Source organism: Octopus sinensis, linkage group LG17, assembly GCF_006345805.1.
Source record: "Octopus sinensis linkage group LG17, ASM634580v1, whole genome shotgun sequence".
Taxonomy (NCBI): Eukaryota; Metazoa; Mollusca; class Cephalopoda; order Octopoda; family Octopodidae; genus Octopus; species Octopus sinensis.
The window spans coordinates 9,175,536-9,199,646 of record NC_043013.1 but is presented as its reverse complement, the minus strand read 5'-3'; the positions used below and the strand labels follow the sequence as shown (position 1 = coordinate 9,199,646).

The window sequence follows — 24,111 nt, the reverse complement described above, 5'->3', positions numbered from 1 at the left end:
GATATCCAGCTATTAATTTTACTCATTTTCTACCACTTAGCATCACCATCATTGTTTTATATCCACTTCTCTATGCTGGCATGGATCAGACACATCATCATGATGTGTGTGAGTTCTTATTTGAAATTTCTGGGCTCCTAGATGTGTCTTTGGACTATATCCTGCTCATAGATTTTGTTTTGACATTGTTTCTTTGATTGAATACCCTTGGTAACACCTACTTTACAGAATGTATTGAATGCATTTTATCATGGTATCAGCACTAAAGAGTTTGTCATGACCTCATGACAAGACTAAAAGCTCCTTTCAGCCCTTTATTGTCTCAGATTGCTCAATAATCACTTTTAAGAGTGTGCTTGGTGCATTTGATTATGGTACCAACACTAGTAAGGTTACCTTGTACTCTTATATGACAATAGAGTAAAGACTGCCTTCGGTCGTGAATGACCATGGGATTGCATCTGGAAAGTTCCCCTCTGATGTTATCCAAGAGAAAGGCAAAGGCTGATAGAGCTTGGCACCATTGACGTCGCAACTCATTTCTATAGCTAAGTGAACTGGAGCAATGTGAAATAAAGTGTCTTGCTCAAGAACACACAACACAGCCCAATCTGGGAATCAAACTCACTATCTCATGACTGTGAGCCCTATGCTCTAACCACTGAGCCATGCTCTTTCATAAGGGTTTCACTTTGTCTTGTCTCTGTTCAGGACAATATGACCAACATTACTGGTGGTTTGTAGGGTGGCTTTTAATACTTGTAAAATACTGTGGTATCCTACTAAAGCTAATTCTAGCTTGAATTTATTTATCACTTACATGTTTCATTGACTTGATGCAACTGATTTATTATTCACAATCTTCTGTAATATTGTTATTTCTGAAGGTGCTGCACATGGTCCGTAATGCCAAACTCGTCGGACAATCCATTATTGCCTACCTGCAGAAGAAAGGCTACCCAGAAGTGGCACTGCATTTTGTCAAAGATGAAAAAACCAGATTTAGTCTTGCTTTGGAATGTGGAAACATTGAGGTAAGTCGTTCGTTTATTATCCCGTCTTTGAACTCTCTCTCACAGGAAAAAAGCTGGGTGGGCTTCTTTCAGTTTCTGTAACCGAATCCACTCACAAGGCTTTAGTCAGTCCAGCACTGTGGCAGAAGACACTTACCTACCCAAGGTGCCATGTAGTGGGGGGGGGGGGCTGAATCTCATAACAGTATAATTTTACCTGCACTATTAATTCATCGTGGATTGAATTAATGTCCAGTGTGTTCCAAGTATTGATTATATCAATGGAATCATAGTCTCAATTTGATCCCAGCCTGTTGGGCACCAAACCAACTTATCTGTTTCTATGGCTTTTTTTTTACTTAATTTATTATGTAACCTTTTATATTTGAAAAGAGGGAAAAAAAGCTGATCTTGAAGGAGTTTTTTTTTCTGTTGGTGTGTGTGAAAATAGAAATTGTTAACAAGATAAAGACTGGAATTTATCATTTCATGTTGGCTTTGTCAGTCATTATAACAATTTCTATTGTTATGACCATAAATTTTGGTTGGGGATACAGATAATTAAATAATGTGATTGGTTGGAGATTTGGACAGTACTTGCGTGTATGTGCGCACGCATGCAGCTGTATATGCATGCACTAGCACTATGATCCTGCATTGCGGATCATAGTGCTAGTTTAATTATAAAAATACATTAGGAATTTTTTTTATCTACATCAAATGGCTATGGAGATCCAAGAGAGTAAAATAGGAATGAAAGGAGTCCATAGGCAAAAAATGGTTAAGACCCACTACTTTAGATTGTCTCTTATTAGATTTCTTAAATTTCAAAATGTACCTCTCTTTTTACAGATTGCTCTGGAAGCAGCACGAGCATTAGATGACCAAGCCTGTTGGGACAAGCTTGGTGAAGCCGCTCTTCTCCAAGGTAACCACCAGGTTGTAGAGATGGCATATCAACGAACTAAGAACTTTGATAAACTCTCTTTCCTCTATTTGATCACCGGCAACTTAGATAAACTCAAGAAGATGATGAAAATCGGTATGTTTTGTGTCTGTTTTATGATTGAATGTCGAATTAAACACACTCAACACATTGTGAGATGGATCATATCTTGATGTGTATTTACTGTATTTTTCAGCTGAAATCCGCAAAGATGTTAGTGGCCACTTCCAAAATACTCTACTTATTGGCGATGTCCATGAAAGGGTGAAAATTCTGAAAAATTGTGGCCAAAGTGAGTGAGACTTGTATTTATTGTTGTTTAACCTGTGTACATCAATAGTTGCATCTCTTAGAACCTTATAATCAACATTGTTTTAAATCTATTTGCATAGAGTGTTTGGAGACCAACCTGAGGTTAAGCAACAACACAAGCCAGCAAATGTGCTTATATGTATACACTTGATCTGCTGGAAATAGCAGACAAATCACACCCTACTGTCTTAATGACTTTGTCCAGAAGTCTATTTGATCAGTGTTAAGTGGGGGGGCTAAACAACAACAACAGTAGTTTGTAGGGAAAAAGTCTTGGCTATTATAATCATGTTATGCAATAAGCACCATTCATGTGTGGGTCACTGCTAGATCCACCTGACTGGCTCCCCATGCCAGTGGCATGTATAAAGCACCATCTAAACATGGTCAATGCCAGGCTTCCCCCGCCACGACTGGCTCCTGTGCCGGTGGCACGTAGAAAGCACCATCAGAACGTGGCTGATGCCAGTGCCACCTGACTGGCGCCCATGCCGGTGGCACATAAAAAGCACCCACTACACTTTTGGAGTGGTTAGTGTTAGGAAGGGCATCCAGCTGTAGAAACTATGCCAGATCAGATTGGAACCTGGTGTGGGATCCTGGCTTGCCAGTTCCCAGTCAAACCTTCCAACCCATGCCAGCATGGAAAACGGACGTTAAACGATGATGATGAAAATAATGTTAATGGTTGTTTTGCAGATCAAAGGCATTTCAGCCCTGATAACTTTTTTTTTTTGTATTTGATATGTGCAAGTGTGACTGTGTGGTTTAGGAGCTTGCTTCCTAAGCAGTTGGTCTTGGGTTCAGTCCCATTGCATGACACTTTGGGTGAGTGTCTTCTACTATAGCCCTGGGTCAACCAAAGCCTTGTGAATCGATACAGTTGATGAAACAGAAAGAAGTCCACCGTCTGTGCACACGGGTTTGTGTGTAGATTTCATCTGATGGTTGTAAATTATCACTACCATCATACAAGCTAGGCTCGTTTCCAATCTTCCAGGAAAAAAACATCTCTTGCCTGGAAACTGGTGAAGGTTGTCAATAGGAAAGTCATCCAGTCATAGAAAATCTGCATCGTTAAATCTTGCAAACATGGAAAAATGGACATTAAAAATGAAGAAGATTGACTGCATTGTCTAGTGAAGGCTTTTACTAATTCTGAATTTTGTTATTGATACTTTTGCTTGTATATCTTACAAGTTTTCCAATATTCAGTGTTTATTCTATTTTTGTTGCAGAATCCCTGGCTTATTTAACAGCTGCCACTCATGGCATGGAAGAGGAGGCTCAGAGTTTGAAGGAGAGTTTCTCAGAGAAAGAGCGTGTACCTGACTTGTATCCAAATGCTAAGCTTCTACGGCCACCAGTTCCTATAACTCAGCAAGAGAGCAATTGGCCCTTACTCACAGTTTCTAAAGGATTCTTTGAAGGTGCCATGGCTGCCAGAGGTTAGAATACATTATTATTATTATTATTATTATTATTATTAAGCAGCAAGCTGGCAGAATTGTTAACATGCCGGGCAAAATGCTTAGCGGCATTTTGTCTGTCTTTACTTTCTAAGTTCAAATTCTACTGAGGTGAAGTTTGCCATTCATCCTTTCGGGACTGATAAGTATCATTCAAGTACCAAGTACTGGCCGACCACGGCTAGGTGGTCGGCCTGCGCTGATGGAACCGTGACTGGTTCGCTATCTCCAGTGAACTGGCGCAGGACCATCGTGCGTGGGCTGCCATGGTTCGAGATGTCTCGAGGGTGCTAGAAGAAGCCGACTCAACCCACCCAGGGTGGATGTCGCCACAAGTACAAGTACAAGTAATTAAGTACTGGGGGTCGATGTAATCGACTTAACCCCTCCCCACAGAATTTCAAGCCTTGTGCCTGTAGTAGAAAGGATTATTATTATTATTATTGTGAGGACATATGACCCTCGTGATTAGTGTTGCATTCACTGTCATGAGATTATGGTTTCATTTCCTAGACCCAGGTGGTTCATTGTGTTCTTGAGCAAAACACTTCATCTCACCTTGCTCTGCAATCACTGTGCACCTGTTCAGGCAATCTCAGTTTGATGGAGGGAGTGAGCTGATGCACAGCACATAAATTTGATCATTATAAACAAATCATTTGTGCAGGTCATTCAGCAAAAGCTGAACACACATCATCTTTGACAAAATAGCCCGTCATCATCATTATTATAATATAGGGTAGCAAGCTGGCAAAATTGTTAGGACATTGGGCAAAAAGCTCTCATTGAAGACCCCTATTTGATGTAATTGACTATATCCTCCTGCAAAATTAGTGACCTTGTACCTTTATTAGAAACCAGTATCTATTTGTATTGGTAATTTGTTTTTGCTTTTAGCTTTAAACATGTGTTATATATTAAAGCTTGTATTTCTAATTGAGTGTCTCCAGTATTAACACCAAACAGTTGAGACACTCAACCGTTTAGGAGGAATTTCATTTAGAATATCAGCTTGTTTCACTGTGTCCTAATGATTCTTGCTTAAGAAAGCAATTAATAATGCACGTTTGCAGACCTTTATTTCTAGACATTGTTAAAGAATGACATGTCTATATTTACTGAAACACAATGGTGCCCTTGTATATAAAAATGCATTAACACCTTTACTTTTACAGAGGTACAGTGGAACCCTTGCATATGAAGGGGCACATTGGGACTCTGTATAGAAGCACAGTGGTTATTGTTGTATGTTCTGGAGCGAAATGTCACACTTCTCTGTACTGAGACATTATTTACACTGGTATTTATAGAGGCACAGTGCAAGTTTGTTTTTATAAAGGCGGAGTGTCACCCTTATGTTTATTCCTTTAGCATTCAGATTTCTGTCAAATGTAATGCTTATTTATTTGCAATGATAAAAATTAGTCATGCTTTGAGGTTGCAATGATGTGATTGTTTATTTTTAGAATAATATTGTAGGGTAAGTGTGAGAGTCTGGATCTGGCCAGTTTGAAGGTAAAACAGGTAGGTTATTTTGACCAGATATGGCCAACTTAAATGCTAAAGGGTTAAAAAGGTAATATACCATCCTTGCATTCAGAGATACAGTGCTATTTATATCTTAACATTGAATTTTTCCTAACTTACAGGACAAGGAGGAACCTTGGCAGCCACCTCTGAGGCTTTGGATGATACTAGTGCAGATGGCTGGGGAGTTGATGCTGAACTTGTTATGGATGATGGTAAGTATAGTAATACCAGTCATTGTTCACCTATTGATTATTGATTTGCTGATTGGCTATTTGCCAGGCTTCATCTTGAGCAAGTCTTGTTTTCTACTGTAGACTTGGATTGAGGAATACTTTCTGAGTGGAATTTCGTTGATGGAAACTCTGCTGAAAACCATTGTGTGTGTGTGTGTGTGTATGTATGTATTCGTGTGTGTGTGTGTATGTATGTATTATTGGTGTGAGTATACTTGCATATACAGCAAGTTGTGTTGCTGCTTTACACCAGAAAATTTTAGATAAAGCGACATTCGGCTGGACCCCGTGTCGGTGGCACGTAAAAGCACCATCCGTTCGTGGCCGTTTGCCAGCTCTGTCTGGCACCTGTGCAGGTGGCACGTAAAAAACACCCACTACACTCGCGGAGTGGTTGGCGTTAGGAAGGGCATCCAGCCGTAGAAACACTGCCAGATCTGACTGGGCCTGACGAAGCCTTCCAGCTTCACAGATCCCAGTTGACCCGTCCAACCCATGCTAGCATGGAAAGCGGACGCTAAATGATGATGATGATGATATGTACAAATAAAAGTGGTACAGGGGTTGATATGATTGACCAAAGCTCATAGATGTGATGCCCCAGCATGGTCACAGCCCAGTAACTGAAACAAGTCAATGACTTGTAGGAATCTAAGGAAACTAGTTTTTGAATCTTACAGGTAATAGATCTACAAAAGACTGGCTTTATTAAATTTCAACACACTACCCAGGCGTGTGGAGTGGCTGTGTGGTAAGTAGCTTGCTTACCAACCACATGGTTCCGGGTTCATTCCCACTGCGTGGCACCATGGGCAAGTGTCTTCTACTCTAGCCTCGGGCTGACCAAAGCCTTGTGAGTGGATCTGGCAGACGGAAACTGGAAGAAGCCCGTCGTATATATGTATATATATATATGTGTATATGTTTGTGTGTCTGTGTTTGTCCCTCCACCATCACTTGACAACCGATGGTGGTGTGTTTACGTCCCCGTAACTTAGCGGTTCAGCAAAAGAGACCGATAGAATAAGTACTAGGCTTACAAAGTATAAGTCCTGGAGTCGATTTACTCGACTAAAGGTGGTGCTCCAGCATGGCCGCAGTCAAATGACTGAAACAAGTAATAGAGTACCCACATAATGATAACAATAATCTCCATGAAGTTGACATTTTTTAATGGTTTAGCCCTTAACATTCAATTTATTTTGTCAAAAATAAATGTTTATTTATTCACCTTGTTTTCAATTAATCATGCATTATGTTGTAGCTTTGAGGTTTTGATGAGGTAACTGTTGATTTCTAGAATGATACTGTAGGGTTGGTGTGAGATGCCAAATCTGGCCAGTTTGGACTTAAAATGGGTGAAATATTTTGGCCGGATATGACTGGTTTAAATACTAAAGGGTCAATCAGGGGAGGAATGGTAGTACACGAAAGGTTTAGTCGAACAAATCGTCCTTGTTAATTTTATATTCTTTAAGCCAGGGACTTATTATTTTGTCTCTTTCGTCTAAGCTCTAAGTTGCAGGGAGTAAACAGGCCAATACCAGTTGTCGAGCAATGGTGGGGAACAAGCACACACGCTCAGACACACACTCACATGCTCAGATGCACACTTACACGCTCAGACGCACACTCAGATGCATACTCGCTCACACACACATACATGTATGATGGGCTTCTTTCAGTTTCCACCTATCAAACCCCCTCACGAGGCTTTGGTTAGCCTGGGGCTATAGAAGAAGATACCTGGCATGGGACAGAACCTGGAACAATGTGATTGAGAAATAAACTTCTTACCACACAGCCATGCCCTGGGCCTGTCCACTTTTCCATTCTTGATGGAATTCATTGAGGTAAACTTTTTTCCCTGTTGCTGACTCTCACCTGTTTTCTAGACAAGATTATATTACCCTTGTTCATGTTTAGGCATGTTTTCACTGAATATCAGAAACAAATGACCCTGCTTGTTTAACAGTGACACTTGTTTACAATAACTATTATGAGATATCAAGGTGAGGAGGCATGCACACTGACACACACATATGCACACACATGCTTACATACACACACACATTAACACTTACATGTGCATGCATACACACACACAATTCTATTCAATAAGCTTTGGTTGGACAGAAGTTATTGAACACCAAACCATATGGTTGGGAAGCAAGCTACTTAACCACCTGGCCAAGTGTGTGCCTGTTAACTCAACAATTTCATTTCCTAGATTTGCTGAGATTTCAAGAAAAATCTTTATATTTTCTTTTCTTTCGTTTTTTTTTCTTTTTTAAATTTTTTTCTTGTAAATTTAAACAGTTATTTTAACAGACTTGATTTATCTTTGTGACAAATTTAGATTTCATGCCTGCTGAATCTGGTCTTGATGAAGATGCTGCAGGAGATAAAGAAGGAGATGGTTGGGATGTTGATGAAGAACTTGAATTACCTGCTGATTTAGTAAGCTGATGATTTTCTAACACTCAACTACTTAATTATTTTAATTGGCATCAGGAAGGGCATCCAGCCATCGAAACCATGCTGAAACAGACAATGGGACAGCCTGGTGCAGCTTTCCGGCACCCCAGCACCTGTCTCACCATCTAACCCATGCTAGCATGGAGAATGGACATTAAATGATGATGATGATGATGATTAAAACACTATTACAACTTATATTACAACTTGCAATTAAGATCCTGGTTTTAAGACTTATCCAGTTCTTACAATTAATATCCTGGTCTTATGACATAACCAGGTCTCACAGTTAATGTCTTGGTCTTAAAACTAATGTCCTGGTCTTATGACATGTCCAGATCTTATGATGTATCTAGTCTTACAATTAAGGTCCTGATCATATGACTTATCGACATCTTACAATTAAAGTCCTGGTCATATAATTAAAGTTGTAGGTTTTATTGTAAATAGGGCTATTTGAAAATGAAAGTAACCCTTGTGTTAACTGAAGTAAAAGGGTTTTGTTCAGATATTGTATAAAAGTTAATTTCCATATCACAGTCATGGCTGATGCCAGTGTTACGTAACTGGCACCCATGCCGATGGCATGTAAAGGGCACCCTTTGATCTTTGGGCCTCATGGAGGCAGTGACTGAGACCCTTGGCAATATACCATGCTTGAGAAGACCTTTTAAGCCAAGTGAGATTGTTGTTGTGGCCAATACAAGTGTTTCATAACTGGCATGTAAAAAGTACCCACTACACTCTTGGAGTGGTTGGATTAGGAAGGGCATCCAGCTGTAGAAACCATGCCAAATCAGATTGGAACCTGGTGCAGCTTACCAGTTTTCAGTCAAACCATCCAACCCATGCCAGTATGGAAAACAGGCAATAAATGATGATGATGATTGTTTTTAAGTTTGTTAAAAGAAGATAAAAATGAATTTTTTCCAGATGTAGTCTCATGTAATTTGTTTAACATTTTAAATTGTTTCCTTTTTTTTCATTAGGATCTTGGTCCTGTTCCTTCAATGGGAGGAGAAGAGGGTTACTTTGTTCCGCCAACTAAAGGAACCAGTCAAACACAGGTAAATATGATTACTATTTATTTGTTTTTATTCTGACGTAATAATGATGGTGATGATTTCAAATTTTCACACAAGGTCATTGATTTATGGGGAGGGAGCAAGTTGATTACGTCAGCTCCAGTACTTGATTGGTACTTTATTTTATCAACCCCAAAATGATGAAAAGTAAAGTTGTCCATGGCCAGATTTGAACTTAGAACATCGGTGAAAGAAATTATGCTAAGCATTTTATTTAATGTGCTAACATTTCTACTAGCTCACTGCCTTAATGGTTTCAAATTTTGGCACAAGGCCAGTAACTTCGGGGTTTGGGTAAGTCAATTACATCAACGACGACCCCCATCCCCCATGCCTCCTCTCCCAGTGTTCCATTGCTACTCATTCTATTGATCCCAAAAGGATGAAAAGTAAAGTTGACCTCTGCAGAATTTGAACTCAATGTAAAAAGAGACAGAATGCTGCTAAGCATTTTGTCTGGCATGCAAATGATTCTGCCTGCTTAGGTGCACTGCAGTTCTGCAATTCATCAGAATAGGGCAAAAGAGGAGACAAAAACTGCACTTAAGACAATTAAAGGAAGATGGTCATGATAACCAGAAGTACATACAGAGTATATAGGATTAAAACATAAGACAAAAAGAAAAATCTGTAAGCAGAAAAGGAGTATATAAGTTGGTCGAGTGTAGTGTTAGCTGATTGCAGAAAGCATCGAATTTTTGAAAGTTACAGTACCTTAGCAGTTTTAACAATTGACATGGGTAGTTTATTTTACGTTTCAATGATTTTGAGTGTAAAAATGATGTTTCCAAATACCATGGGCACTGCAATTTTTTTTTAATTTAAAAACATGGCCATGAGTATTAAAGGGAATAGTAAATAAATTTGTGGGCCTTTGATGATTGTTAGGTCATGGAAATAAGATAGAACTGACCTTCTTAAATGATGGATTAGAATAGATATGTTTGGTTGAAGCAGTTAACGATCTGAAATGTTTTTTAATGTTTTATACAAATCCTCTCTGATATTCCAGGTTTGGTGTAATAATTCCCAATTGCCAGCAGACCATATACGTGCAGGATCATTTGAAACAGCTATGCGAGTAAGTTAATTTTTTAATTAAAGTTGAGATAAGCCTCCACTTTTTTAATTAAGTCTTTTAAACAACTGTGTGTAGATCTACGTTTGAAAGTAAATAAAATGTGATGAACTTGATGAATGAATTAAAAGACACTGCTAGTGGTGGTGGTGGAAATGGTAGCAGTGAAGGTAATTAATTGTTTCTTATATAAATGCTGGGTTCTATATATAAAAAGCACCTATGCTGGTGCCAGGTAAAAAGTACTCATGCTAGTACCATGCAGGAAGCACCTGTGCTGGTTCCACATAAAAAGCACCCAGTACACTGTAAATTGGTTGGCATTAGGAAGGGTATCTAGCTGTAGAAATCGTGTCAAACTGTTCAACCTATGCCAGCATTGAAAACCACACCACACCCATACCCTTGGATTGTTGCCTGCCCCTCTTTTGTCCTGCCTTCAAATTTCTTTTTCATTTACTGAATAATAATCCTTTAATTATTTACAAATCTTCATTTTTGAAAAAAGAAAATTTGTAATATGAAATATAATTCTTGTCTTGAAATCTTTTGAAATGGAAATAAATTTTCTTCTCTTTCAGCTTCTCCATGATCAAGTTGGTATGGTCAGCTTTTCTCCATACAAGCAGCTGTTCCTTCAGACCTTCGCTCATGCTAGAACCTGCTATGTTGGTATTCCATCTTTACCACCACTCTTTGGACATCCACACCGGAACTGGTAAGATAGTATTTTGAGAAAGATTCCCTTAAGATCTATGTATTTGTGTAATATATTACCTACTAGCAGCATAACCCGGCCTTGCCTGGGATTAAGTTACGATTATTAAGCTAATCAAGTTCTTTATTTCAAACCAAACTAAGTAACATCGACTCTCAACAAAACACTTTTTTACTTGGCATAAAATAAAAACAAAACTCTTTCACACCCAAAATAATGTGTGTGATAGAGAGAGGGGGAGAAAGATGAACGATTTAAAATAAATATATTGTAATTGTTGTGTGAGAAAGTATATATACTATGATTGTAAAATATAGTGTCTTTCAAAATCACCCTGAATTTGAACACTATACCTCGTGTTTAAGAAAAACAAAACATTTCACATTTTATTTTTTATGAACGTCAGCACTTACTCTCTCTCTCTCTCCCTCTCTCACTTTGTCTTTCCCGTGAAACTCTCTGCCCCTCTTCCACTTTACTTTATCTTTTTTTTTGTTAGACGCCGTCAAAAAAGCTATGGCTGACATTTTTTATGGCTAAAAGCTATGGCTGAAAATAGATTTTTACGCTATCTGCGGGTGCCTTGGGAAAAAAATAAGTTGACAAAACCGAGATAGGGTGTTGACGAATGTCCTTCTAAAATTTGAGCGACATGCGTGCTAATTTGTGGATGTGCATAAATTACAATCACGCACACACACATCATGCCTTTTATAGATATGATATTTAAACTCATTTATCTTGTTTGTAAACCACTGAAAATGTAATAATTAATTACAAGGTTTATTTATTTAATTTTAAAGGAAAGATGCTGGAGCAAGAAATGGTGTGCCAGCTGTTGGTTTGAAGCTTGCCACTTTAGTACAACAGCTTCAACTAGCCTATCAACTGACAACAGGAGGTAAATTTGGTGAAGCAATTGACCGTTTCCGTACAATCCTTCTGAGTGTGCCACTCTTGGTTGTTGACAATAAGCAAGAAATAGCTGAGGTAAGTTAAACAGTGCAGTATCATTATATCTACACATTCTTTCTCTCCTCTCTTCTCTTCTTTTTTTTCTAACTGAGGCAACCACGTATCTCCTCTACAGCAAGACACCTGTTTCTATCACTTTGTCGTATTTTATTCTCTCATCACCTAGCTCAAATCCACCTCCTTCAATATGCCTCCTCACCTATAGTTACTTGGTGACTATACAAAAGGGAGAAGTTACTTGGCAAAGGGGAGAAAAAGAAAAAGAACAGGACATTGCTGGCATGCCCTGAAACTTTGTCAGTTGGAAGTGTGCTACCGACAGAGGAAACTGGGGCCCCTCCTAGAGCGACGAGAGATGATTTTGTTATCTTCTTCCATAAGGGAGGGGCAATACAGAGCTACTTAAGGATGCTAGAGGGCTGGAGGGAGGAGCCCATCATTTAAAATCCATTTTCCCATCCTTGCATGTGTCAGACTTAATTTGTTGAACCATATTTTCTATACTCAGATATATTTCCTGTAGCCAATTGTCTCCTGTTTTCAAACAAGCTAAAATTTTTTCGTAGCCAATGTTTTTCACAGAAAACTGGAAGTGAAACAGTCTTGCATGTATGACAATGATGCCCATTTACAACCATGCATGACATTGAGACAAGTGTACCGGTGCCCCAGCATGGCCACAGCTCATGAGCTGAAACTAGAATCAATCAATACATAGATAGATAGATACAACAGGCTATTTTCAGTTCCCATCTACTAAATCCATCCACAAAGGTTTGGTTGGTTTGAGGCTATAAGTAAAAGATACCTGCCCAAGGTGCTGCACTGTGGGCTTGAACCCCAAGCCACATAGTTGGGAAGCAAGCTTCTCAACCAGACAGCCATGCCTGTGCATATTAATCCATGTGATGAAAATATTAAAAAAAAAAATTATATAGGCGCAGGAGTGGCTGTGTGGTAAGTAGCTTGCTTACGAACTACATGGTTCCGGGTTCAGTCCCACTGCGTGGCATCTTGGGCCAGTGTCTTCTGCTGTAGCCCCGGGTCGACCAAAGCCTTGTGAGTGGATTTGGTAGACGGAAACTGAAAGAAGCCTGTCGTATATATGTATATATATATATATATATGTGTGTGTGTCTGTGTTTGTCCCCCTAGCATTGCTTGACAACCGATGCTGATATGCTTACGTCCCTGTCACTTAGCGGTTCGGCAACAGAGACCGATAGAATAAGTACTGGGCTTACAAAGAATAAGTCCCGGGGTCGATTTGCTCGACTAAAGGCGGTGCTCCAGCATGGCCGCAGTCAAATGACTGATACAAGTAAAAAAAAAAAATAAATAAATAAAATCATTCCAATTTTTGTTGTGTATTTATAATTAGTTTGTCTGTATTATAGGCACAGCAACTTATAGAAATTTGCAGAGAATACATTGTGGGATTGTCTATGGAAATGACACGGAAAGAACTTCCCAAAGAGACATTTGAGCAGCAGAAACGCAGTTGTGAGGTAAGCAGCAGAAATGCAGTTGTTCTGATTCTCGTGTGTTTTAGTAAACCATTGTTGTTGCTTGTCGTACAATTACACTTGCTTGTATATTTTGATCTGTGATAAGTTTATAAAGACATGAAGAGATATTTTCTGATTTGTTTTCCAATATAAATCTTATATATGTGTATGTATGTGCATGTGTGTATATATATATGTGTGTGTATATATATATGTGTGTGTGTGTGTGTATATATATGTGTGTATATATATATGTGTGTGTGTGTATATATATATATGTGTGTGTGTATATATGTATGTGTGTATATATATGTATGTGTGTGTATATATGTATGTGTGTATATATATGTATGTGTATATATGTTTGTGTGTGTGTATATATATATATATATATATAATATATATATATATATTATATATATATATATATACATACATATATATATATATGTATATGTGTGTAAAAAGCACCAACTGATCGTGGTTATTGCCAGCCTCCACTGGCCCTTGTGCCGGTGGCACGTAAAAAAACACCCACTACACTCACGGAGTGGTTGGCATTAGGAAGGGCATCCAGCTGTAGAAACGCTGCCAGATCAGACTGGAGCCTGGAGCAGCCTCCTGGCTTCCCAGACACTGGTCAAACCACTCAACCCATGGAAAATGGATGTTGAGCGATGATGATAATGATATATATTTTAAATTTGTTTATGGGAAACGTTTTGAATATGCAAACAAAGCTCCTATTTCATTATGCCAGCCACAGTCTAATGATGCTGACTGGCAAACCAGTATTTTGGAGTTGAATCGAGCTGTACTGTTATATTTTATTATTATTGTATGTATAGAGTTTGTTTGCTCTAGAATTCAATTTGTTGTTTATAATGAAAGAACTGTCATTATACATTTCTTATTCAACAGATGGCTGCGTACTTTTCACACTGTAACTTACAGCCGATACACATGATTCTACCTTACGAACAGCCCTCAACCTTTTCTTCAAGATGAAAAATTTCCACATGGCTGCATCATTTGCTCGTAGGCTTTTAGAATTGGGTCCAAAACCTGATGTTGCCCAACAGGTACTGTATTGTTTTCGTTAAGCCTCAGATCAGTGCTGTTTGAACAGACCTGTTATGAAAGGCATCTTTTTGTATATCTAAGACTACATGGTTTAATATGTCCTTCCTTTTTTTAAAAATGATAGAATGTTGATATGAGGGAAATTGACTTATTTTTAGCAAGACAAGTGATCATGTAGGAGCCTTCTCATTATCTGTTTTATTGAAGTTTTCTCGATAATGTGAAAAACAAGTATAAAGAAGTAATCAGCATAATTGTCCTTTCTTTAAATAGTCATTTAATTGAACTCCCTTCTGCCCTAACCCCTGCTTACTCCCCCCAGCTTCCTTTCTTACCGTTCCTTCATCCATCAACCTACAGTCATTGCCCACACTCTTTTCTGATCTGCCTCAGTTATAGTGGCAACCTTAGGTCCTTAGCCTTGCAAGTTATGAAGCAATCATCACTAGTGCTGGTGCTCTGAGAAAACAAAAGCACCCTGTACACTCTGTAAAGGGATTGGTGTTAGGGAGGGCATCCACATATAGAGATCATACCAAAGAAGATATTGGTAAAGGATGCAATCCTTCGCCAATATCCTTTAACTCATCAGACCACCAAACTGTTTAACTTGTTCCAGTATAGGATCCTGAGGAGGTAATTAAACTACAGCTGTTACTTGGTAGCATGTATCCTGCTTTTTCCAACTGTTTTAGGTGCCTATATAGTCACAAACAGACAGACAACTTCTCAGCCCTCTCACCTTGACCAGACAGGAAACATCCAGGATGTGACATTTGGAAGGAGAGATAAGGGCAGCATGTGTTGGCTGGTATTCATTACAACTGAATAAACTTCAAAAAAACAAGGACTAGGGTTCATAGTATTTGAATAAACCCTTCATGGATGCAGTCTGTGAGTGAAATAAGTAAAAGAGGAAAGACAAAAGAAATATTTCAACTTACAAAATGGAAATTAAAATATTGGCTTCTTTATGATTATAGTAGTTCTCCAGAATGGTCAGCAATACGCTAGTTCGATCTCTGTAATGATCTGAGAATGACTAATGGTCCACTTGATTTTATAAAATTTTGAAATAAAGGCAACCAACATTAGCAATTAGATATAAATATTAATTAGTCTAACTGATATTTTTGTGCTTGTGTGTATTAATTAGAACATTTTTTATGCTGTTTTTTTTTTTGTTTTCTAGACAAGAAGAATATTAGTAGCCTGTGAGAAAAATCCGGTTGATCAACATGAAATGAAATATGACCAACATAATCCCTTTGACATTTGTGCTGCAACATATGTGCCAATTTACAGGTTTGTTTAACCCATTAGTGTTTAAACCGGCCAAATCCGCCCCAATATATTCTACATGTTTTATATTCAAACTGGCCATATCTAGCCTCTCACTCCTAACCTACAATGCCATTCTGAAAATAAGCAATCACATCATTGAAACCTCAAAGCTATAAGATAATGCATGATTAATTCAAAACAATTTGAGTGAAAAAGTATTACATTTAACAGAGTATTCTGAACACTAAAGGGTTAAATGTATTTTGCAATATTTCTGTTAAAGTACGCTGCTTTGTTTCAACTTAATCATTATAAGACTGGTGTTTAGAACGTAAATTAACTTGGAATATCAATACCAGGTTTTATTTAGTTTAGATCTCTTTATTTAATAAAATGGAGATTTTATCGTAGAATCAGGGACAATCTTAGGCAGGTTGGTATCAGAAGGGTTAATTATCTTTTAAATGTCAGGGCATGATTTGAGGGATATTTGTCTGATGTTTCTAGCAACTCAACCATTTAGAGGCTCAATGTAAAGAATGATGTTTTATATCAACATATTAAACAGGGTGGAGAAGTGAGGTATTAGATTGAAAATTTTAAATATTTAATCATAGTAATTACTATTGTTTGTTTATTTACGAAAATAGAGGTGGCTGATAAGGCATGTATCCAAAAATAAATGCATTTTAGTATTTAGTATGTTCTGAATTCAAATTTCTCCCTTGTTGACTGTTTTCCATTCCTCAGGGGATTTAGGAAATAAATCTGCGGATAAAAGCTCTAATAAGTATTGCAGATTATGACATTATATTGAGTGTCAGTTAACTATTATTATTTCAGAGGAAAACCAGTTGTCAAATGCCCTCTTAGTGGAGCCTGCTACCAACCAGAGTTTAAAGGAGAAGTCTGTAGAGTTACTAAGGTAAGTTTTACACAGATTATATTTGCTTTTGTTTGCCCTAATTTATTTAGCTAATTAAAAATTATATTAACATTTTATGTTTGTTTCTGCTGAGAAGAAATGTCTTGCTTCCCATCCCCATGGTTCTGGGTTCAGTCCCACTGCATGGCACCTTGGGCGAGTGTCTTCTACTCTAGCCATGGTCTAACCAAAGCCTTGAGTGGATTTGGCAGATGGAAATTGAAAGAAGCCTGACATGTGTCTTTGTTTGTTGCTCACCAATACCTGCCAACCAGTGTTGGTGTGTTTACGTCCCTCATAACTTAGTGGTTTGGAAACAGAGACCAATTAAATACTAGGCTTTAAAAGAATACTAAGTACTGGGATTGATTCATTTGACTAAAATGTAAAAAGCACCATTCGAATGTGGCTGATGCCAGTATCCCTTGACTGGCTCCCATACCAGTGCCATGTAAAAAGCACTATCCAAACGTGATCGATGCCAGGGCCGCCTGACTGGCTCCTGTGCCAGTGGCAAGTAAAAAGCACCCACTACACTCTGAGTGGTTGGCATTTGGAAGGGCATCAAGCTGTAGAAACATTGCCAGATCAGATTGGAGCCTGGTGCAACCTTCTGGCTCTCCAGACCTCAGTCAAACTGTCCAACCCATGCCTGCATGGAAAAACGGATGTTAAATGATGATGATGATGATGATCGACCCCAATTTTCAATTGGTACTTACTTTATCAACCCTGGAAGGATGAAAGGTAAATTTAACCTCAGCAGCATTTGAACTCAGATCAGAAAGGACTAGAAGTAATGCTTCTAAATATTTTGTCTGGTGCCGTAATAATTCTTCCAGTCGACTGCCTCAATTTTAAATTAAATAATAACGATAATTCATTTCTTCTATTTCAGGTTACCGAAATTGGTAGAGATTGCATTGGACTTCGAATTAGTCCAATTCAATTCCGATAGTTTGGATTTCAACAGTATTTTAACCATGGATCATTTTGACCTAATAATTCCATTGAAAGCACAGGTTTACAGAATTGTTACCATCTCCATATTCCTACATTTTTCATTCTATTTTACTATGGATATAAAGTAACAGGTACTATTAATACAACTTTTTTTTTTTTGGCTTATAAAAATATACATATATATATTTAAACATATATTATATATACGTTAATAGGTTAATAAAATTAATTGCTCTCTAATGTGTTTGTTATTTTATCATGTACTTTCTTGTGTGTGAGACATTTGGGCATAGCCATTTTGGTGCTACCTATTTGGCATTGCTGGTTCAACATGGACTTATTTGACATCAGCCATTTTAACAGTTCTCTCCCCTCTTCTGTGTGTTCAAGCATATTTCCTTTGATATGTATGAGGCATGGGAAAGTGTTTGTCTGTCGTGTTCAATTGATAAATTGTAATGTCTGTCTCTTGGTATGCATATTTCTGCATGTATGTGTATTTATCTCTAGTGCCTAAAAATTACTGTTACAAAACTGGTCCAGTGTCCAGTTAGCCATGCCAAATCGCCAGTGTCCAAACAGCTGTGCCTACTCGTCTCATGTTTATATTTTCTCATTGTTAACCAATGACAACATAGTCTTCAACAATGATACTATGACTTATTAACCACTACACAAACCATGCAGGAAGCCCCTACATGGGTGTTCAGCCTGCTAGAAAAAGCAGGTTTAGTGGCCTCAAATCGCAAACCATTATTTTATATAAGTGGACACATTAGATAACACTGTGTAACAAGTTTTTTGTTTTGTCTTTGGTCAGTGTTATTTCCTATTTGCTTCTATCTAGAAATCAAAGGAAATGTCTGCTGTTCTCTTCAAACTTTGCTTTTGTGAACCAGACATCGTTTTGAAACCGACCTATTTTCCATTACATTTCAAACAGATTCAGCTCTGAGTTGCTGAAGCAGAAATATCATTATAGCAAATATTCTGCTCAGTACCACAGATTTGCTTTTCAGTTAGAGCAGCGGACTCGCAATCGAGGGATCGCAGGTTCAAATCTCAGACCGGGCAATGTGTATGTTTATGAGCAAAACACCTAAGCTCCTCACAGCTCCGGCAGAAGGTAATGGCGAACTTCTGCTGACTCTTTCGCCACAACTTTCTCTCACTCTTTCCTCCTGCATCTTGCAGCTCACCTGCGATGGACCCAGCATTCCATCCAGGTGGGGAACCTATATGCCAAGGTAACCGGGAAACTGGCCCTTATGAGCCAGGTATGGCTCGAGAAGGAACAAATTTAGTGGTTTAAGAAACTGATGGAATAAGTACAGGGGTTGATTCATTCAACTAAAATTCTCCAAGATGGTGCCCCGGCACAACTGCAGTCTAATGACTGAAACAAGCAAAAGATATATGACAGACTTCTTTCAGTTTCTGTTTACCAAATCCACTCACAAGGCTTTGCTCAGCTGGGGCTATAGTAGAAGACCCTTGCACCAAGGTGCCACGTAATAGGACTGGATCCATAGGAATATGGTTGGGTTGAAAACTTCTTATCACACACCCATGCCAGCATCTATCCATGTTTAATAGTATTGACCATGTGACCATCGGGTTGAGTCACATGACATATGTGAAACATTCATAACCAAAACAACATGAACATTTTATCTTTCCCTTCTAGTGCATTTTAGGGATGGTATAACCTGGTTTTCAATCACCTGATTAGTCCTGGACTAGTTAGAAAACCTATGGTGATTGTGTGGAGACTGATTTCCAAATTTATCTAGACATAAACTAACTGCACTTGTTCTATTTCATTGCTCAAAAAAATTCCTCGAAATTCTTGAAATCCACCAAAAGAATTGAATACTCAATTTCTTCACTGAAGGATGTCCAATTTGTATCATCATCATCATCCTTTAACGTCCGCTTTCCATGCTAGCATAGGTTGGACGATTTTGACTGAGAGCTGGCGAACCAGATGGCTGCACCAGGCTCCAATCTTGATCTGGTAGAGTTTCTACAGCTGGATGCCCTTCCTAATGCCAACCACTCCGAGAGTGTAGTGGGTGCTTTTTACGTGCCACCGGCATGGGGGCCAGTCAGGCGGAACTGGCAATGACCTCACTCGAATCTTTTTACACATGCCACTAGCATGGGTGCCAGTAAGGCAACATTGGTAACGATCATGCTCGAATGGTGCCCTTTTACATGCCACCGGCACGGAAGCTAGTTGGCTGCTCTGGCAACGATCATGCTCTTGGCACCCTGCTGGCATGGGCACAAGTGCCAGTAAGGCAACGCTGGTAACGATCACACTCAAATGATGCCTTTTATGTACCACTGGTACGGAAGCTGGTTGGCCGTTCTGTCAACGATCACACTCGTATGGTGTTCTTTGTACCCCTCTGGCACGGATGTCAGTCATCAGATTTGATTTTGATTTTGTATTTACATGCAAAATTAATTTGTTTCGTTTTTTTTTGTTTTTTTTTTTTGAGTGGTGCTGGGTAGAAAAATTTTGCTAAAACATATTTGTTGAAGCATTAAACTGTTCTTCATTCTGGGCTGTCACAGCCATTCCCTCAGGAGGGGAGGCCATTCTATCTGAGATCTTGTTGGTTTTGAATTGTCATCAATTGTCATCATAGGCGCAGGAGTGGCTGTGTGGTAAGTAGCTTGCTAACCAACCACATGGTTCCGGGTTCAGTCCCACTGCATGGCATCTTGGGCAAGTGTCTTCTGCTATAGCCCCAGGCCAACCAATGCCTTGTGAGTGGATTTGGCAGACGGAAACTGAAAGAAGCCTGTCGTATATATTTATATATATATATGTTTGTGTGTCTGTGTTTGTCCCCCTAGCATTGCTTGACAACCGATGCTGGTGTGTTTACGTCCCCGTCAATTAGCGGTTCGGCAAGAGACCGATGGAATAAGTACTAGGCTTACAAAGAATAAGTCACGGGGTCGATTTGCTCGACTAAAGGTGGTGCTTCAGCATGGCCGCAGTCAAATGACTGAAACAAGTAAAAGAGTAATGCTTCTATAAATGAGATTTTCTCTAGGTAAGGGTGTTGACCCTATGCAAACCACAGAGTCCTACCTGCACCTGTAATTAATTTTAAAAAGGAAAGAAAAAGAAATCAACCTCCAAATGTCAACAGATGTTTATGAAAGTACTTTTCATTTTAACTGATTTATGACTGGTGCTTAAAATAAAGACGTGTGATAGATTAAAATGCAGCAAACATTACATTTAACAAATGGCAGGTAAGTGCAGCAGGTGACTGATGAATGTGTACACACACACACTCATATATATAAATATATATATATATCAGAAATATTAAATGAGCGGTGGTGGAGCGATAGAGCGGTTGTATACTGTCAACATAACATGACAGTCCCGTAAAGGGAATCACACCACCACTATTTAGCCCTAGGAAGCATCAACGCTTCCTGTCGGCTTTGACACATTTCCTGTGTCCCCTTCGCAAATATAAGGACACAGGAAATGTGTCAAAGCCAACAGGAAGCGTCGATGCTTCCCAGGGCTAAATAGTGGTGGTGTGATTCCCTTTACGGGACTGTCACGTTAAGTTGATGGTATACAACCGCTCTCTCTCTCTCTATATATATATATACACTCCAACCCATACCAGAATGGATGACGATGATGAATGTCAATAGAATGATGTAAAATGGACCTCAACAGTGTCAATATTGACTATACAATTGGTCAATCGTCTCAGTAACCTGCTTTTTGAATTATTGAATAAGTGACGGACTACTCTGGTCATGCATATTTACTTAAAACCCTTCACTCCATCAACAATTTTTGTTGTCTGTTCTTCATTCTGGGCTGTCACAGCCATTCCCTCAGGAGGGGAGGCCATTCTCTCCGAGATTTTGTTGGTTTTGAATTGTAATCAATGCTTCTATAACTGGGATTTTCTCTAGGTAAGGGTGATGACTCTCTGCAAACCCATTTATTTTTATCTGTGGGAAGAGTTCGTATCATGCCAAGGTCATTTTAGTTTTTATCCTTTAGGGATTAATAAAATAAAGTACCAGTACCATAGGCGCAGGAGTGGCTGTGTGCTAAGTAGCTTGCTTACCAACCACATGGTTCCGAGTTCAGTCCCGCTATGTGGCACTTTGGACAAGTGTCTTCTACTATAGCCTTGGGCCGACCAAAGTCTTGAGTGGATTTGGTAGATGGAAACTGAAATAAGCCCGTCGTATATATGTATATATATGTTTGTGCGTCTGTGTTTGTCCCCACAACATCACTTGACAACCGATGCTGGTGTGTTTACATCCTCGTCACTTAGTGGTTCAGCAAAAGAGACCGATAGAATAAGTACTAGGCTTACAAAGAATAAGTCCTGGGGGTTGATTTGCTTGACTAAATGCGGTGCTCCAGCCTGGCCAGTCAAATGACTGAAAGAAGTAAAAGAGAGTCAAGCTTTGGGATTGATGTGATTGACTAATCTCCTCTCACTAAAACTGGAGACCTTTAAACAGGCCTTCTCTAAGCAGGCACCTATAGGTTGAAAGAGGAAAGTGGAGGGTGCACTTGCCCTAGTGGTCAGGGCAACCATGGTTTTGTGGGGTCCTCACTGGCAGCCCTGGGAAGTCTCACACTTGGGGAATTACTCTTTTACTTGTTTCAGTCATTTTGACTGTGGCTATGCTGGAGCACCGCCTTTAGTCAAGCAAATCGACCCCAGGACTTATTCTTTGCAAGCCTAGTACTTATTCTATCAGTCTCTTTTACCGACCCACTAAGTTACGGGGATGTAAACACACCAGCATTGTTGGGGGTACAAACACAGACACACTAACATACATATATACAACGGGCTTCTTTCAGTTTCCGTCTACCAAATCCACTCACAAGGCTTTAGTAGAAGACACTTGCCCAAAGTGCCATGCAGTGGGACTGAACCCGGAACCATGTGGTTCGTAAGCAAGCTACTTACCACACAGCCACTCCTACACCTGAAATATTCATTATTTTATATTGTTACCGATTTTTACTTATTACATGTTCATACGTAACCCCACATTATACTGTCCTGTAACATCTCCAATGACTTTTGTGAACCCTTAGTGGTTAATAAAAACATTATTAGTATTAATAAGGTGGTGAGCTGGCTGAATCGTTACCATGCTGGACAAATTGCTCAATGGCATTGTCTCTATTATAATAATAATAATGAAATTATTGTATATAGTGCTCAGGTGCACCACAACTTGTCAGAAAGTGCGTATAAAGCATATGCAGTAATGTACAAATGTCTGGCAAGTGAACAGTGTATGAGTCAGATACATGCTTGCGTGTGTATGGAGGGGAGAAAATCAGGTGTAGTGTTGGCGAATCTCAGGAAGCATGGAAGTTTTGAAGGATGCAGTGCTCCGACAACTAACAACTGATGCCGGCAGTTTGTTCCATGCTTCAGCAACTCTTACCATAAAAAAAAATGTTTCCGAATGTCATGGGAGCTGGGCTGTTTTCTGACTTTGTAAATATGTCCACGGGTGTAGTTTGAAAAGGTGCTCGGAGTTATTGTTTGTATTGTTCACATTTTGTTTGTGCTCCTGCAAAACTTATTCTGATTCTAGGAGGTGGTCAGGCAAGACAGTCATATACTTACATTTCCCAGGCATCGGGTTGATCTCAAAGCTCTTCTCTGAAGCCTTGAGTGACTCTCTTCGAAGTGTCTTTTCTGTCCACTTTGCTTGTGCTTGCATTCTGCCAGTTCGCCATAAAACAATCTCTTGGGGAATTGTGTGTCAGGCATTCGATCAAAGTGGCCTAACCACCTGACTTGTGCTCTCCTCAGCAGTGTGTAAATGCTTGGCCGATATGTTCAAATTTCACTGAGATCAACTTTGCCTTATCAATGAAATAAATAGCAGTAGAGTACTGGGGTTGATGTAATAAACTAGCTCCCTCTCCAAAAATTTCAGGCTTTGTGCTTTATAGTACAAAGATTTATTAATATGATCATGATTAGAGCAGTGAGCTGGCAGAATTATTAGCATGCCGGGCAAAATGCTTAGTGGAATTTTGTCCATCTTTACATTCTGTGTCCCCTCCCACAAAATTTTAGGCCTTGTGCCTATAGTAGAAAGGATTATTACCTCCACCTTAGCAAAGGCCGAGGTATTGTTTCCAGTTGTATTTGTTTGTTGTCTGTGGACAAACTATCTCAAGAAGCAATGGATGGATTCGGATGAAACTTTCAGGGATGTTTGGCCCCGCGACTGGCACAAACTGATTAAATTTTGGGATTGATCCAGAACTGGACAAGGATTCTGGATTATTTTTCCTGTTTCCTTAATGTTTGAGAGCGGTCAGATTCATTTTTAGTGTTCTCTTTTGTGAGAGCGATTGAGTTTATTTCAGATATTCTCATTTAAAAAAATCATCTCTTGCTAATCATTGAGAGGATGCTGGTGTTGCCTTGGCAGAGCAGAGGCTTGTGCTCTCTGAATG

General features: G+C 39.1%; 1 protein-coding gene across 1 annotated transcript in view; it reads left to right on the top strand.

Moving 5' to 3' along the window:
- LOC115220968 (coatomer subunit alpha-like) overlaps nt 1-17,755 on the top strand; it is a 116,313-nt gene extending 98,558 nt beyond the window's left edge. The window contains 16 exon segments of the mRNA XM_029791178.2: nt 888-1,034; nt 1,866-2,055; nt 2,156-2,251; nt 3,510-3,719; nt 5,390-5,482; nt 7,863-7,963; nt 8,971-9,048; nt 10,079-10,147; nt 10,726-10,862; nt 11,666-11,852; nt 13,235-13,345; nt 14,267-14,315; nt 14,318-14,427; nt 15,621-15,733; nt 16,556-16,637; nt 17,536-17,755. Coding sequence (XP_029647038.2) covers nt 888-1,034; nt 1,866-2,055; nt 2,156-2,251; nt 3,510-3,719; nt 5,390-5,482; nt 7,863-7,963; nt 8,971-9,048; nt 10,079-10,147; nt 10,726-10,862; nt 11,666-11,852; nt 13,235-13,345; nt 14,267-14,315; nt 14,318-14,427; nt 15,621-15,733; nt 16,556-16,637; nt 17,536-17,595 — 1,833 coding nt within the window. The 3' untranslated portion in view covers nt 17,596-17,755.
- The last annotated feature ends 6,356 nt before the right edge of the window (nt 17,756-24,111 follow it).